General features: G+C 45.4%; 1 protein-coding gene across 1 annotated transcript in view; it reads right to left on the minus strand.

The window, feature by feature from the left end:
• Positions 1 to 7,528: 7,528 nt before the first annotated feature.
• The window catches only part of MYO16 (myosin XVI), a gene marked incomplete at both ends in the record, with an annotated part of 347,769 nt that continues 336,953 nt past the window's right edge, over positions 7,529 to 18,344 (minus strand). Inside the window, one exon of the mRNA XM_080928526.1 lies at positions 7,529 to 7,756. Coding sequence (XP_080784652.1) covers positions 7,529 to 7,756 — 228 coding nt within the window. The remainder of the gene's footprint in view (positions 7,757 to 18,344) is intronic.

An 18,344-nucleotide genomic window follows, 5' to 3' on the forward strand; every position in this document is an offset into this window, starting at 1 on the left:
GCAGCAGCTGCTTCCAGGGAGATACTCACAGGACTATGGGAATGTGGACGGGAGGGTTCCTTCCATGGGAGACCCTGGTTGCCAGGTCCAAGGTACAATAATAGATTTGATATTTTGAGAGTTTTTAGTCTAAGAAACTTTTAGAGTTACATTACCCAGACACTGTTTTGGGCCTCAGGTCAGTCAGAAATGGCTTCATGAAAAAAGCAAGAGCTAGCGTCCTAGAATCAGGGAGTAGAGCTTGAAGGTTCTGAGGTCGTTGAGTTTTCCAGGGTCATTAGCTTCTTCCCTTTACCTCAGTCCAGTTTTGGGGATTCTTGTCTTAAGAGCTTCCTTGGTTCACACACTGTAGACTTGGGGGAGACAGAAGCTGACTTTTTTAAACCTAGTTATCTTACAGCTACAGGACAACATTTCATAGGGTTGGGTGTTCACTGGCATCCCACTAATGGTGGAGACTGATGATGAGAACCCTATGCGCGTCTCTCTCTCTACCCTTAGGATTTTCAAGATAGTTAGAAACAGCCAAATACCCCCAACTACACTGTCCTGCCTTTTTGCAGTTCTTGTCTGTGACAGCTATTGAGGTCCCCAGGCAGTCTAATTTAAGGTACACATCCATCACAGTACCCCACAGACTCACCGGAGTCCTCTGTTTAAGGACATTAGAAACAAATTGCATTCATACCTAACCAGGTCAGATGGTGCTTGGCTTCCATTTCTGAGAATCCGGTACCTGGGATGTCTCTCTGGACCCTGTGAGCATGTTCAAACAGTCTCATTGAAGAAATAGTTTGTGCTGGTCTGTCATCCACAGGATGACAATTGGCAGGGTATGCGGAGGCTCAGTTGGAGCATGAAGAGAAGACTCCGACTCTACAGGAATGGCCTGTTTGGGGGATGTGGCATTTAGGTGACATTTCCAGAACAGAAGGCCGGCTCTAGAGCAACCTTTTATCTATCTGATTGGAGAGCTGTCACCAAACCTATTTGCCAAGACAGGATACCAAGTCTACCAGTTTTGATGTGTCTTTCCCTGGCCATAGACTGTTCTTGTGTTAAATTGTTTTGTTTTTTGTCTTGTCTCCAGTACTTGGTGAAAGGTGACTGTGGTCTTCCTCTGTACTTCTAGGAAGCCCAATTTTCTGCTGCATTGTATGGATTTTCCACCTTACGGACTAGGGGCAAGGTGGAGCTGTTTTGCTTTGTTTTGGGGAGATGAGGTAAGGGTGGAGGTCTTGATCCATCACAGTGAGAGGTTAGAGGGCTCCTGACAACCTGGTGTCTTAGTTCATTCTGGTGCTGAAACAGAATATCGTAGACCAATGATAAATACACATGAGGACTATGCCACTCACGGTTCTGGAATCCAGGACGCCCAAGATGAAAGACGCAAGTGACTCCGCAGCCCCCGAGGGACCTGTGATAGATGCACGGAGCCTGGTTGCATCTGTACCTGGTAGTGGGAACATGGGGTCTCCCTCTTTATACCGTCACTCACTAAGCTTCATTCATGAAGGGACAACCTTCAGCAATTGGCCATCTCCCCAAAGAGATGCCTCTGAATACATCATTAAGTTCCAGCTTAGAAACCAGGGGTCAGGATAGTGATATTTAGACCGCAGAACGGGGTGGCCACCTTTGTGGTGAACACTTACCTGTGCTGTCTCTGTTGTAGAGAATAGGAGGTGCCTGGGATGGCAAGCTCATTTCAGGTAAGCAGCTGTAGAAGGTTCCAGAACCCTATACCACCATGGGTAGCAGCTCTCCTTTATACATACAGAACATCCTTCTGTTTAGGAAGCTTTTCCCACTCCAGTGTCCTGTTTATTCAAAGTCCTGTATAATAATTTAAGCATTAAAAAACAAGTCCACTTATCTTCAGAGATTTGGGATGGGGTAGACTTCTGTAAGTGCCAGAGTCTATATTCCAGAATATTTTTTCCTCCCTCCCCTCTCACCCTCCTTCCTCTCCTCACCCACTTATCTACTAGTTTATTTAGCCATTTATGAGGGACATATATCTTCTGTGTGCCCAGGACTACTCTGGAGTCCAGGGAAGTAGGGAAGATGAGATTTCATATGTCTCCTCGGTTTTGGGGGAGATGACAGAAATTATGCTATCAGTGGGCAGGTCCTGTAGGGAAGTCATATGGGATCACCCCGAGTCCTATACGCTTCATATATCAGAATCAACATGCATGCTTCAGGTGCCCTAAAGAAAATCTCTGAAAACAAAATGGAAAATCAACTGGCATTCTTTCCCCATAATAGCTGCTCAGCTCAAGAGAATGGCAGCCGTCCCCCAACAGTGAGAGCAGAAGGAACCTGTGTGCTCTCTAATCGAGGCTGTTCAGAAGTTAGTCTGGTCATTGCAGGACAATCTTACTGAACACGTCTGCAGACACTCAAGACCAGGGCTTCTGTACTGTGGGTCTGCTCCTCCAAGGCACCATGTGAGCCATGTGTCCCAGGGAAGTAGAATGAGACTCCAAGTAGGTTCAACCCCTCAGAACACAAAGGACCATGCACATCAGGTAACGACTACACACCATGGACACCCAGCTTCTTTGTTAAACTGAAGATCAAAAGCTTGAATTGAATTTGGTATTAGTCTGTTTTTCTGTGGAGTTTTGGTCTTTTTAAAAGAATTTATCAATAGTCTTATTCTCTTTCCTTTCTTTGGATATTAGGCACCAAATGGTGACATCAGGAGAAAATGGGGTCCCTCTGGCTACCTTCTTTGAAGCCGTCCACACTCCCGGCGGGGGGGGGGGGGGTTGGAGCAAGACAAGGCAGCACACTTGCCCAGGGGCCTGCAGTGACTAACTCAAAGGCAGTGAGGACATGGGGGGAGGGGGGGGAGGGGTGGGGGAAGGGGTGGGGGGAGGGGACATCCCTGTTACACCACAACAGTAAGATGGAGGCATTACTTACTCATCTTTAACTAGTTTCCTGTAAGAAACTCCTATCATTGTGATGTCCTGGTTTTCTGCATAAAACCCAGATGACAAGCCTCTGGTTCTGGAGCACACACAAGTGACATCTAAGTATAAATACACTTCAAAACCCTGGAGAGTGATCTGAGAAATTAAAACAGACAGATGCATGATAGGCTTCTAATAAGACTCACCCTTTGAAAATACCATCTCTAAAGTTTACAGCCAGGCTGGATTTTAGAGAAGCTTGTTGAAACCCTCACAATGGATGCTTGCAGGGGTCTGAAGAACTTAGGCAAGGAGACACAGCTACAGAAGTGGTTCATTCAAGGCTGAACCCTGGCTCCCACCGGTGCAGTTTCTTAAGGAAATCAGCGTCACACAGACACCGTGCGGAGCAAGCCATTGTTCACCGTGAAATATTATTGCTTGTGTAAATAATGAGGGTGAAGAGGGTGTGCTGAGGCTTTTGAAAGCTATGGATTTCCCATTCTGTGCCACACAGCCCTATGTGTGCACCTCTAGGAACAGTTGGAAAGATGCAATAAGTTTATACTAAAATTTACCTGCAACAGTTTTAATTTTCCTCCCCAGTCAACTTAAGAATGCTTTCAATGAGAATAGGAATTGAAATCAAATACATTAACTCCTCATCAAAGACTGAAACTGAATGTTGGTGGGATGGCTCTACAGCTTAAAGAACAGAAGGAAAATGTGCTGGGTTACAGTGAGACATCATATGCAGTGAGGCACCTCAGATCCGTGTGTGCATGAGTGTGAGTGAGCATGTGGTGTGTATGTGTGTATGTGTGTGAGGATGCGTGTGTATGTATGTGTGTGTATTTACCTGTGCATCTGTGTGTGCATGTGTGTTCATGTGTGTACATTTTTGTGTATATGTGTGCATCTGTGTTTATGTACCCATGCATGTGAACATGTGCATGCATGTGTGTGTATGTGTGTGCACATATGTGTGTATGGAGGCCAGAAAATTGTGCCTTTCCTTAGTGGTGCCCTCCTTTTTTCATTTTCTTCTTTGTCATGGTCTGTCACCTACCTAGTAGTTTAGGCAGTCAGGCCAGTGAGACAAGGGATCTTCCTGACTGTCTCCCTAGTACATGGGCTCCAAGCATATATGACCAAACCAAACTTCTTTTACACACTTGTACACAGACAGCTCTTTGTGTTTGTGTGGCATGCACATTGCCTACTGACCCATTTCCCCAGCTCCCAATCTTTGGGCTTATATGGCCTTGGAGCTTGAGTTTGATATCCAGCTGGAATCTGACAGCCATTGAGTTTTGGCAGAACTCTGGCCATCGTTCCAAGCTCAGGAATTTGTAATATATTACTTTTGCACAAACAAAGTAATTAATATTTCTATGTGAAGTTCGTTCACCAATCTTGGATTTTAATTGGTTGTTACTTTTATTGAGTGGATTTATGTAATCATAATTTTACTAAATTAGATACCACTACTCAAGAATAGTAATGAGGTATTTTTTCCACTCTGAAAAATAGGTTTTAAGTCAACTTAACCCAATATAAACATTTCAATAGTAGTTTGTAGAGGCCCCTCATATTTTTTTTAAAAAAGCAATAGAGTAGGTAGTGTTTGAACATAGCATCATAATTCTTACCAATTATATAGTTAAACATAAGGTTGCAGGCCTAATAATATATCATAATTCATACCTTATGGTCTGGTGGCAATTAAAATGCCATCTTTCTTTGCAACTGTGTGTAACTGAATATTGCTTGTGTAAAAATAATGTTCAGGGCCTTATTATCCAGAATGCTGCCTCTGTCTACTTACAATGTTACCCTTATTGCAGGGCTGTGCCTGGGTCTCCCAATGCACACAAAGAACTGGCCTTGATCTCAGTTACTATGGCTGGTGATGATGGATATTGTGGTGCTGGTGCTGGAAACTGCCCATCTTTCTATCCTGTAAAGTCCATAGCCTCAGTCACATGATGCTACAAAGTAATGGAAGCACAGGCCGTGTCTCCAGAGTGGAGAAGCCAAGCCGAGCACAGATAGCCTTCCACACTGATGGAGGAGCTGGCAATTAGGCTACAAGGGGTTGGCTTCTGGCCTCTGAAGGTCAACAAGGGGCCTCCGGAGACCCTGACTAGCTCATACTTTGTGATGCTCACAGCATTGTAGTAGTTGAGCCCTTCCTGTTGTATGAGTCTCTAGACTGCAAGAAGATTTGGATCACACACTTCTCAAAGACCCACCTTCATAGAGGATCTCCCTATAGTGGCCCTGTAACATAATCTCACACAGTTGTATATCTGAAAAAATTCACTTTGAAGATCTTAAAGCTCTAATGTAAGGTGTTGACAATGTTGGAAATCAAGTTGGAGTGCTACATTGGAATGGGAGAAGGAAAGGTGATATTTGAGAGGCTCTATTAAAACTCTGAGCTATAATTTTAATATTAATATAAGAATGAGCACAGTGACCTCATGGGTGTCTGTCAGGGCCATGAACTGAGCCCCTGTGTGTTTGCCAAGTTGACACACTGCAGCTGAAACCTCAGTGTGACAGCACGAGGAAGTGGACCTTTGGGACGACAAGGTCATGAGAACACAGACAGGACTCTGCGAAAGACACCCCAGAGGCCTTGATGCCTCTTTCCCTTTTCCCATCGCATGACCTTGTCATGAGAAGACAGCTATCTGTAAACCAATAGTCATCCCTCACTAGACATTAGCTCTCAAGAGAGCCCAGACCTAGGCCTTTCTGGTCAATAAGAGCTCTGAAAATGGGCTTTCCCCAGTCCACCCCCTTCGGGTACATCTCTGGATAGCACAAACAGTTCATTTTAGCAATAGATAGCCGGGCATCGCAGTCTGAGCATTGCACACAAGAACCGTGCTGACACGTCATGGCCTACTCTGTATGGAGGATCGGACAAGGTTCCAGTTCATTCCCGATTATTGACATTCGAAATGTATGAGGGCTGGTGGAGGCCAAAGCAGTTCTGTGTCAGTAAGAAGTCATCTCTGCCATAGTCCTGTGGGCTGAATTCAGAGACAGAAATGAAGAGGTGACAGAAAGGCTGGGTGGACCAGGCTAGGAGCAAGCGGAGCACCTCCTTGACCTCGGGAGGGCAATGTAGTTAGCCACAATGTGTCATTCTTCCTGTTGTGATATCCTGGAGGGGCTGTGGTCCCCAGGTGGCCTAATTCTTAGATATAGCAAGTCACCCTTCCTTGGGCATTCCTTTTCATTTGAAGCTACCAACCCAGAGCCCTCATCCCAACCACCTCCTTTACTGTGCCTTGATTCCTATAGATACTCCTAGATTTTTTTTTTTAATGCTGCACTCTCTTTGTGCTAGCAGGTGTCTCTAGAAGCTTACAAATGGCTACAAAGACCATAATATAAAGGAGGCTCGGTGAAGGCTCTCCTCTCCGTTGCCTCCACATAGCTGATCAGGAGACAAGAATTCCCAGAGGACAGCACTGAGCACAAATGACAAAAGAATAGAGTTGCACCTTTTATTGGCACAGATACAGTTGCACCTTTTATTGGCACAGAAACCCTGCAATGGCAGAAACGAAGGAACAGGTCCAAGTGGTAGGGGGAGGTGGCAGATGGCTGGTGGGGCCACCACTCAGAACTCACGGACAGTGGGCAGAAGGACGTGGAGAAGCAAGGCCATCACACGAACAGCAGCCGGTCGGGCACACAGCGAGGGAGTCATGCAGTGTTCCTAGGGAGGGCAGCACACTACTCTGTCCCATGAGATTCAGCCTGCTTATCAGTACTGCTGAAAGTCCTGTATCACCAGCTAGGAACTTGAAGCCATACGTTTCGAACCTTGAACATCCTGTCATCTATGTCAAGCCTAGGGGTTGGGTGGGAACAAAGCTTAACCAATGAGTGCCAAAGCCACATGGACCCAAGAGAGATGCTGGGTGCAGTGAAGTATGGAAGAACAGGACACATAAACTCTAGTTCTCAACCAGCATTGCTCTGGGTGTCTGTTAAAGTCAAGGTAACACACAGTCCCCAGGCCTTGAGGGGCTTTGGGTTAAAAACAAGAATGTAGAATTAAAAAAAAAATCCCTAGAAATATTTTTGTTTTTTTTTTAAATCTGTATTTTGAAGAAAGGGAACACACCAGTTGTGTAACGTTATAAAATATGTTAATAAACATGTGAAATGATCATCGGGTTTGTAGTTCTAATGACAGACAACTACAAGGAAATGAAACAGATGTCCTTTGTGCTGCACCATATGACAGCCACTGGTGGGGTAGTGGCCACTGTGGGGTGTAGTAGGGACAGCTGCCTGGAGGACCTCCTCCCATTGCTCTGACCTCTGACCTCAGCCACATGCCTCCTTGCTTCTGGCTATCTGGGAGCAGTGTGGCTCTATAATTCAGTGTGCTACCAAGAAATGAAGACGGAGCCAGCGAGCACACGAAGGAGGTCTTGGGAAGTCATCATTAGTGTCCTGTGCTTTTGTGGAGATGCCTGGAGAGGAGACCTTGGGCATCTGAAGGCAGCCTCCGGTGGAAGCAGCCTGAAGTTTGTCGACAGCTCAGACGGGTGCCCAGAGTCCAGGCTGTATCAGATACTGCTGTCCCAGAGTTGAGAAGGCAGCCTGGTGCAGGAGCCCCCCTCGGGCTTCTTGAGGAGTGTTGGCTTCTTACAGGGTGGTGGCGGAGGTGCGCGGGGTTCTGGGTGCTGTAGGGCTTCCTGCCAGCCTTCTCTGGCCTCACAGAGCTTCCTCCTCCAGTCCAGCAGCTCCCGCAGAGCTACACTTTCATTCTCAGAGAGCCTCAGCTGATGGATAACCTGCAGTGGAACAGAACAGAGTTGAGCAGGGGCGTAGGGCAGCAATGGTGGCAGGGAATGGGAGGGGGCCGGGGTGCAGAGTCTGTGGCCTTCCAGACCTCCAGCTGCAGGACCACTGGAAACAGTATGAGTCCAGGGATCGAGAAATGACCTTCTGCAGATGGTGACGTTGTCATCAAGAGGTACCACCCTTCCCAACAGTACCAACCTGCCCTGCATTTCCTAAGTTTACAAACACATCTGTGCCAGATTATATTTTCCCTTCATTTAATTCCTCTCTGAATGGATTTGCTTTGACAAAAGCAAGACGTCTCACGCTTTACCCTGATTCAGGAACCGCTTATTCATTAACACATTCAGCAGGAATGTCAGGATGACATAGTCCATCTCAATCATAGACTTTAGCCTAAGGACAGACCCGCCCCACCCCCAATCCCAGAACAGTTGCTAGAACTGGGTCATACTGATTAAAAAAAACAAAACAAACAAACAAACAAAAAACCAAAAAAAAAAAAAAAACAGTTCCCAAGCACAGGGGTAGTAAGAGACACCCACTAACATGCTGTCCACTGGAGGAAGGCTAGCTGTGTCTGAGAACACACTTGCCACCTGCTACGGTGTCTAGTCACATGATTCAGGTGAGGACAATGGAGCAGAGACATTTGTCTAGGTGCTGGGCACTTTCTCAGATGGTGAGCTTTCAAACACAGGCACAGCCCAGTCTTCTGCTGAACAGCACCTGACATGCAATTGTATTAGCTGCTTCTTTTTCATCGACAATGGTTCCTGAAAACTGACCCTTGGCTGCCCAGTTTATTTCAGCCTGGGCACAACAGGGTGAAAGGTTACCTTGTTAGGAACGAATCCCCCTCCCCTTGCCAGCGCTGGAACTCTATCATGCAGACCATTAGAGATGCAATTTTCTGGCTATTCTAACTTTTTTAAAGAAGATTTTTTTTAAACGAAGAATGAGATTCTAGAATTCCAGGGGAAACGTGAAAAACAAAACAAAACAAAACAACCTAAAAGATGGTTTTCTCATCTCCTGGGCCTCAAATGCCTGGCTGCAGTACCTTATCTTTTCTACCATGACTTCTGATTAAACCAGAGGGAGCAGAGCTCTATAGAACATGTACTGTGACCTTCTAACAGAGAACGGTACCCAGAGAGACAAGCCTTGCCAGCAGTCCTGGTCTAAGTCCGAACCCACAATTGAGTGGGCTGTTTAGTCACGTAAGGGTCTTTCAAAGTTGATAGCACCGAAGTCCCAAAGGTCAGATTTAGGTCCAGAGTCACTACATACAGTCCTCATTAGCAAAAGGAATTTCCTATACATGTGAACAAGTCATCAGAGCAGCAGCAGCAGGACTTCGATGAGGACATCTCTGGGCTCCTGTTCCATCCCAACCTCAATCTGAAGGCGTCTATAGAAAAGCTCTCCAAAGCAGGTTGGCTCCTTCGTCCTTGTACTAGTCTCCAGGATGACCTGCATGTGAGACAATTCTGCAGACTGTGTCTACCCACAATGGAATGAACCAGGAAAGCTGGGCTCTGGAGCATACATAGAATTTGTTCAGCTAGTGGATGTTGTGGAGGATTAGCAAGTACAGGCAACTTTCTGTGAACCAGGCTGCTCCTAGGAGTTCTAAAAAGTCGAGGCTATTATTCTGTGGGTGAGGCAGCTGAGGCACAGATCCGTTCGTTTGCCCAGCAGCACACAGAGAAGGTGCTGTTGCAGCCCACGTTTATGGCTTTGTCCAGCTTCTTGCCCAACTTCTGTCCAGGTGCTCTTTTAAGCTACAGTCAGGGTCTCCTATTGCCAAGTGTGTGACATGGATGTGACTCTTTGTGAGTGCATTTTCAAATGTCCCTGCTCCCCTCTGCTAATGTGACATTCCACTGAGGCCAGTCTCCTGTGTTCTGTATCTGCTCACAGTGAGCACACAGCATGGGGTAGGCAAAGGGTACTTTCCTTCAAAACTGGTAGTTCTCCACCAGCCCAAGTGGATAATCCCAAACTCCTCCATGCATCCAGGCAGCACTAACTGGACTGGATGTGTTAAACCAACCAACTAACCAACCAACCAACTAACCAACCAACCAAACAAACAAAGAAAACATTTAGAAGGACATGCAGCTAGAGGGAGATGTGATAGGGTAGGAGCTGGAAATCGGGAATGAGGGTTGGATGTGATCAAGATACACTGTATCCATGTACGAAATTTTCAAAGAATAAATACAAAAGTAAAGGAAGAATGTGCTGCTATCCAAAGGACCTAAGATGAGAGCCGACACTGACTTCTTAGCAGAAGTACTGGAAGCAGGAGAGTGACGAAGATGGATGGAATTGCTGAGAGCCAGCTTTCAAATCACAGAGTGAAAGAAAGACTGGCACAAGCAGAAATCATCCTCCGATACCTTGCATTGGCAGAGACACCGCAGGGTGGTTTCCCTTCATATAGGAAGAGAGTGATCTCAGAGGGGAGAAAAAGTAAAATTTAAGGCTTAGAAACACTGTAATTAGCAAGCCTACAGGTAAACATCAATTAGGAGCTTGGAAAGACTCCTAGACTGTAAGTCACACAAAAAACACTCAAGGCGGCCAACAGTAACTGCAAAGCTGGGGGGATTGAGGGAAGGTTAAAGCCAGAGTTCTAGAAATATCAGGGAAGTGATAAAAGTAATAAAATATGCTAGAATGTAATGAGTCAAGCATGCATGTCCCACCCTTCAGCCAAACCACTAAAGCAACAGAAACCAGGTTTAAACAAGGAATTAAAATAGGGGAAAGTGAATAGCAAATGCTCAGTTTAACTGTAAGAAAGCCAGGTGAGACAAGCCTGTAACAGAGACTGTTTGCAACAAAGAGTCAAATTCAAAACCCAAACAAAAGAACCCAAGCCTCCATTCAGCAGATGGTGCTGGGATCCCGACTCCTTCTCTCTGCAGATACAAGAACCTGTCTGTATTTCAACTACAGCATGAACTCTGCCGCATTTTCCAGGACAACCAAAATGATGCCAGATGCGAGACTCCATTAAACCCCCAGAAGGCACAGCTTTGAAGTCGGCATCACAAGAACCTAAACACAGGGGGCCTGTCTCCAAAGTGACTCTAGGGAACTGCTGATCCCAGTGAGACTTGACAGCAAATTTGACAGAAAACATCTCTTGAGTCACAGAGTCTTCTCCTGTGTGTGTGTGTGTGTGTGTGTGTGTGTGTGTGTGTGGTGTGAAAGCCAGAAGTCAACCTCGGACATTGTTCCTCAGATACCAACTTCTTTTTCAAGGCAGAGTCTCTCACTTGTCTGAAGCTCCTCAAGAAGGCTTAGCAACTGCTCGGATTCACATGTATCTGTCTTCCCAGAGCCAGGATTTACAAGCAGGTGCCGTCTGTACACGATTTTTTGTTTGTTTGTTTGTTTGTTTGTATGTGTGTGTGTTTTCTCTTTCTTTCTTTTCTTTCTCTTTCTTTCTTTCTTCCTTCCTTCCTTTCTTTCTTTCTTTCTTTATTTTCTTGTAGGTTTTCACAGTAAATGTCTTGCTGACTGAATGATCTCCCTAACCCTTGCCTTTTCTTCTTGGAAAAACAAAAACAAAAAAACAAAACAAAAAAAAAAAAAAAAAAAACCACACCAAAAAAAAAAAAAAAAAAAAACAAAACAAAACCTTTTTCTTCTTTTGAAAACTTTGCTACATTTATTAGAAATACTCAAATTACCAAGCACATTAGAAAACATGCAGCTTGTGCACACAACCAATTATCCAGCTCTCTCAGTGAGGGTGTCAGAGGCCTGAGGTGCTGAAGGGGGTCCAGAGGAATGGAAAGAACCAGCCAAGAGCATTCCATGGTCCCCCAATAGGTGAAACTCTGACTGACGATTTCGATAATCAGCTTGAGCTCAGAATAAACCCTTTCTTGGGAGAATACCACAGAACATTCCTCAGATTCTATTTTAGAGATTAGTCCCGATTAAGAGAAATTTATTAGGCGTAAAAAGAAGCACTGGCAGACTTGCATAAAAGGGATGCCAGAATGCCAGCATCAGTGTTCTGCATTAAACAGTAAGCATGTTCATAGGCATGTCTACATGGAATTCCGACATTCTACATCTTTGATGCAGAGGGATTTTAAGATTATGATTTTCAGAGGCTTGTCCCAAAAGGAAAACACTATGGGGCTATTAACATTTAATCTGCTTCACTTAGATCAATTAAATTTATTAGATTGCAAAACCCAAGTATCATGGTCTCAGAGGTGATAAAAATAGGGCTTTTGTATCTCTGATTAACAAGTCAGTGCCGTTACATTACTCCAGTGTGGTCCAGTACAGTGTAGACAAGAAGCATTTCAAATACCACACAGTGTCATAGAAACACCTGCACCAGTAACCTCCCTCCTTTGTGGTCTTATGATGCACTGGTAACAATAAAAGACACATCAAATAAATGTAATTTAAAAATAAATGAGTAAAACTGCTGTGTAAACCTAGGGAAATTCTCTGTGTTTCCCAAATGCTGTCAGCTACCACCCTTCACCATCCAGGGCCTCCCTGAATCTCCAGGGGCTGTGCCCAACGTCCCCTACTGTACAGGACCCATCGTGGCAGAGAGGCTTGGAACTGGGGCACTGTGTCGCCAGGTAAACTGTATCCTGTATCTGCCAACTCCAACAGCATTCAGTGATCAACAGAATCCACCTAGGCCAACCTCTCTGATAAGGTGAGAGCCACACCATGCTGGCCATGTTGTTCTAATGATGAACAGCCCCATTGCACACAGGAATTCTATGTTCCCTACAGCTCAGGGACACAAAGCCTGGGGCCCTCAGGAGGCCATGGAAAGCCAAGAACATTCTGCCTGGTTTGGAAATTTCCTGGAGGTGAACATTATTTTCATTCTCATGATTAAAAAAAGAAAAGTCACGATTATCTGACCATCCCTAAAACTTGGGGACAGTGAATGTTTGGGGACTAGCCTAGGACAGAGACCCACCAACAAGTAGACAAGTCCCAAAGTGACTCAAGGGAAGGAGTTGGGAAATATTAATCCAATGACCTCAGGGTCATATCTGAGACATTCATGATCAGTATAATAAAACGCTCAGTGGACAAATGCCCCTGCTGCCGACCCTGACCAGTAGAGGCTAATCCCCAGGGCACTGAGACGGCTCAGTGGACAAATGCCCCTGCTGCCGACCCTGACCAGTAGAGGCTAATCCCCAGGGCACAGATGGTGGAAAGGGAGAACTGACTCCCAAAAATTGTTCTGTGACCTCCATACACATACATACATGGCAGCACAGATGTCCACGGGTGTGCTCACGCTCGCGCGCACACACACACACACACACACACACACACACACACAATAATTAAATAACAATAAAACACACATGAATTATTTGATTGTCCTTTGATATTTCCCAAATGAACCGAGTGTTATCATTGGAGAAACTTATTTTGGTAATACATCAACCATTTTGCTTCTGAAAGGGGAAATCGTTTCCTCTTAGAGAAAGACGGAATCACAGGAGGTAGGGCACTACCACATCTCAGGTCAGGGTAGGCTGGCTTCACACCCAGTGGAACTCACCCGTTTGTAAGTCAGAAGTCACCCTCTTTCATCTTCCCCTCTGCAAGGTTGCACAGAACAGTCATTAGCATTTCTAGGCAGGAGGCAACAGTTATGCCAAGGCATAAGAGGCACCCCAGTTAAACCGTCGGAGCTCAGGGATCCGTCCTGGGCTCTACACATGACTTAAGGAAATGGTATGGATAACTTCCTTCGATACCCAGGGTGTAGACAGAGCATCCTGTCACTCTGTTGTTAACCATTTGCGTTGGTATGGTTGCCTTGGTAGGAGGCTTGCAGAGGATCTGAGTTTTGGATGGGGACAGCCAACTGAGCAACAGGAAACGGGAAATGACGCAGACTGTAACGATGACTCTGGACTTCACTCTTGACAGGGATCTTGAAGACATGGAGGATCTGGTGTCTAGGCCTGAAGGTCTGCCCTCTGGAGAGCCGGGCTGGGCTACATGCTCAATGTGGTCACAGAATATCTCACAACCATTTAAGCAGTAAGAACCAGGCAAGGGTGGGTGACTGACATGTGAGAACAGACACGAACAAGGGGTAGCCTTGGGGTCCTCACCTCACCTCCATGTCCTCTAGAATTGCTGAAGAAATCCTGATGCCCAAATCAAATAACATCCAATAGAAGGGCTTCTCTCAGTGAAAGGCCCTGGGGTTCCCCCATCTTTTGTTATGAAAGAGAAATTCTCCAAATTTCTCTTGCTGGAGTCACCGTGTGAGCGATTTAGGTGTAGTTGTTTCTGACAGTCTCAGAGGGGACTTAAAACCAAGGGAAGCAGTGCAGGCGGAGGAGAGAGGCTGAGAGTCGTTTCCATGGTTTTATTGTAGGTGTGAAATAAAATATTCTTACCGTATAAGCACATTGTTATGAGCGATTTAAGCAACTTTTAACAAAACACTTCTTTTTTTATTTATTTTCTGTAAGTGTGTGTTTTGTCTACATGTATGTCTGTGTACCCCCTGTATATCTGGTGCCTGCCTGGTCAGAATCCTATGAAAGAAGAGTTGCAGGCAACTGCGAGTTATCCAGTGGATGCTGGGAACTGGACCTGGGTCCTCTGTAAGAGCAGCAAGGCTCTTAAGAGTTGAGCTGAGCTTTCTCTCCAGCCCCCTTGAACAACCCTTAAACACTGAATGGTGATCTAAGACTCAAGAGTCCTTGTGTTGAAACATTCTACATCTAAGTTTGTGGTTTCTTTTCTTTTTCTTTCTTTTTTGGGAAAAGGCATCATGTTGAGGAAAATTTGCATCATTTGGACACATTCTTGTGTGATTTTTTTTGGTCATCTTTCTAGTTTATTGCTGTTTATTGCTTTCTAGTTTACTAGGGTGGCATATACCTTTAACCCTGGCACTTGGGAAACAAGAGGTAGGCAGATCACTGAGTTTGAGGCCAGTCTGGTGTAGACTACAGAGCCAGTTAGAGCAGGCTATGCAGAGGAAAGGCTGTCTCAAAAAAGAAAGCCATAATGAATGAACAACAAAAACAACAACAACAACAACAACAACAACAACAACAACAACAACAACAACAACAACAAAAGAGAAAAATCAACACAAGTTGTCCGATGCTGGGGAGCAGACAGATGGGAACACATATGCTTTGTTTCTCCTCCGAGCAAACCGAGTGACGGTGCAGAGATGAGTCAGCACAAAGGCTGGACCACAGCTCACTACAGAGCAGCTGTGGATGTCCCCGGCAGCCAAGGCAGGAACAGTCAAGCTGATAGAAACTTCCAGTGTTTCTGCCAACTCCCACCCAGGCCCGGTTTCAGCAGTGACTGTGCCGGAAGCAACCTTTACCTGAGTGTCCTGGATCTTAATTTTGTTTAGGCTTTTATGCTACTCAATTTGTAATTTTTTTTTTCAGGTCAGAACTCAATATGAGCCAAAAGGATAAAGGGAGTTCCCATAGCACCATGCATACTTGGAGTTAACATGTCTATAAGAATAATTGTCAGATGTTCAGGGTTGAGGAGAATATGTTTCTCACTTAGAATGAGCAGTCTCTCTCATGCAGGTTGGAGAAGAGCTGATTGGTCCAGTGTGTGCGTCTGCCTCTGACTGAGCAGACAACGCTGTCCTTTGGTGCTCAGTGTAGAGCATCAATTGAATCAACGTGTGAATGCTGGGCTGGGCTCAAGAGAAGGGAGGAACATTAGCAGAACAGAATTCACTCCTGGGTTCATTTTTTTAAAAAAACTCAACAGCAAGAAATCTTGTCTCCACCCCTCTCCATCTTCTCTGGGGAAGACCTTACAGGTCTATAGTTTCAAGCAATGCCAGGCTCACCTGGTTACACTGAACATATCTTATGCTTTGGTGCTTCTCACAGCTCAGAGACTCAGCTAAGCCCCTTTCACATACGGGAAGCCCTGGGAACTTACTAAAAATGAGCTGCTGGGAATCCCAGGGATGTGGGTGGCCCTGCAGCCCTGACTTGCAATGCATTCAGTCAAGCCTGGATGGGCCTGAATAACCAGTGGGCGGGGCTGTGGAGGGAGAGTGAGATGCCCCTGGGAGACCTTCTGCTGGCAAAGAATAAAGAGGCTTAAACCAGATGGATTAAATGAGTTTATAGTATGCCTGGGAGTGTTATTTGGGGATGGAATGGGGGGAAATGGTGTCTTCTTAAGACAGGTCCAGACCAATAGCTTCACAAACCAAAATGTTTGGGTGGGAGATCAAATAGAACACTTGAAAACTGTCCTGTGGATTTTTGTTTTTTGTTTTCCCAGACATAATATTCCAGCAATCTGAAGACTCTGACAACCCTTCTAGTTCAGTTGTGAGAGGGTCACATGTCACAGTGCACAGAGAACCAGAGAAACCAGATCCCAAAGGCCCGTTTCACAACCCGTGGCTGAGGCAGCATGACCAGAAAGCAAAGGAGACAGCATTTGTTCCCAGCGTCCTCCTGTGATTCTATATCACCAGACTCCACCCAGGCTCACCTACAGCAACATTTAATCCTGTGCCCTGCTAGCACGAAGAGTTTCTGTAAGGGGGGCACAGAGCTAAGTGCACTCAGATGTTTTCACAGGCCTCTGATGCTCCAATGTAAACAGTCAAGGTGCAAGACACTTCCCAGCTTGGAGACTGCTTTTTCATAAACAAAATATTTTTCTCACAAAGCCTGTAATGGAAAGATCCCTCCACTGAACCACTGATCCTTAGGGGGAAGAACGGCACAGCCTGGAACACACAGCTGGGGATAAAAGCCACAGTGTCCTTAAGGCCTCAGAGAGTCTGGATGACTCATAACGGAGACAGTCACATAATTTCTGTTTCCCCTGCTCAGATCCTAGAGTCTCTTGTGTTGTGCCACAGCTAGGAAATATCCATTAAAAATAAAGACAGAACTTGCTGCCATGTTATGTAGATCCAATTCATGCGTGCTGTTTCCTAAATGTTTATGTGTACGTGTGTGTGTTTGCATAAGTTTATGTGCATTGTGTTCATTCGGGAGCCCAAGCAGGCCAGAAGAGGTTGTCAGAACCCCTGAGCTGGAGACACAGATGGCTGTGAGCCAACCTGGGAGTTCTGGGAACTGAAATCAGGTCCTCTGCAGAAACAACACATACACTTCTTCACGGACCCACCTCTTTAGCCCGTGTTCTTTCTCATAAGTGAGACAGGCAGTTACATCAGAGGTTAGATAAACAGTAATTCTGAGCCTAGACAGAGATACATGAAGTCTGCAGGCTTAGGGCTGAGCATGTCTGCTCATTTTCAACAGCTTCCCGTGGTTAACAGGGTTCCATGAGATGAACTGTGAGCGGTTAGATTGCTCAGCTCCCCCAGACTTCTCCTGTTCTCCTTTGGACAACACTAATTATTAGCAACTGATTCCTGAGATTTTTACCTCAAGTCTTTCATCTCGAGGATTAAAATCATCTTTGTAAATAATTCAGATGCGAAGTCATATTGCTGTTCATTTATCTCAGAATTGATTTTTCTATCGACTGTTTACCCAAAGGTGAACAGAGGCATGTGCTGGAATTCATGGAAATTAAAAGAAGGTAGTGCCCTGGCTGTCCCAACTCTGAATATCAGTGTAAAGAAGGTAGTGCCCTGGCTGTCTCAACACTGAATATCAGTGTAAAGAAGGTAGTGCCCTGGCTGTCCCAACACTGAATATCAGTGTAAAGAAGGTAGTGCCCTGGCTGTCCCAACTCTGAATATCAGTGTAAAGAAGGTAGTGCCCTGGCTGTCCCAACTCTGAATATCAGTGTAAAGAAGGTAGTGCCCTGGCTGTCCCAACTCTGAATATCAGTGTAAAGAAGGTAGTGCCCTGGCTGTCCCAACTCTGAATATCAGTGTAAAGAAGGTAGTGCCCTGGCTGTCCCAACTCTGAATATCAGTGTAAAGAAGGTAGTGCCCTGGCTGTCCCAACTCTGAATATCAGTGTAAAGAAGGTAGTGCCCTGGCTGTCCCAACACTGAAAATCAGTGTTCCAGATGCAAATCTCATTTCTGCTCACTGTTAACAAGAGACAGGAAGAAAAAAATCAGAAAATGATATCTGAAAATCAGACTACATAAGCAAGGAACATTCTTGTGAATCTTAAAGATGTGGCTTAAAGCAAGTGAGACTCGGAACCAAGCCTGTGCCTCATGTTAATTGGGGGCTGATGTTTGAGATGGAGTTTCACTCTTGCCTACCTGCTGACTAAGAAATGCCAAGTACCTCAGGCTAGTCTCAACACAGTCTTCTTGCCCCAACCTCTCAAGTAGATGAGGTTACACTGCGAGCTACCATGTGCCATTGGAAAGTAGTGATTGCAGTATGTATGTCTCTACTTCCTTAGAAAACAAATAAACAAACAAACAAAGCAAAATAAAAAGAAACAAACAGCACCACATGGATCTAAAAGTGGGAATGGCATTGGTGGTGTGGACTGAACAAAGCTGTCTCCTCCTAATGCAGAAAAGGGTACTTATGCATCAGTCCAGGGGCATTTACTCATGGGACTTTGGTCTTTGTACCCT

The sequence above is a fragment of the Micromys minutus genome (assembly GCF_963924665.1).
Source record: "Micromys minutus genome assembly, chromosome: 14".
Classification (NCBI taxonomy): Eukaryota; Metazoa; Chordata; class Mammalia; order Rodentia; family Muridae; genus Micromys; species Micromys minutus.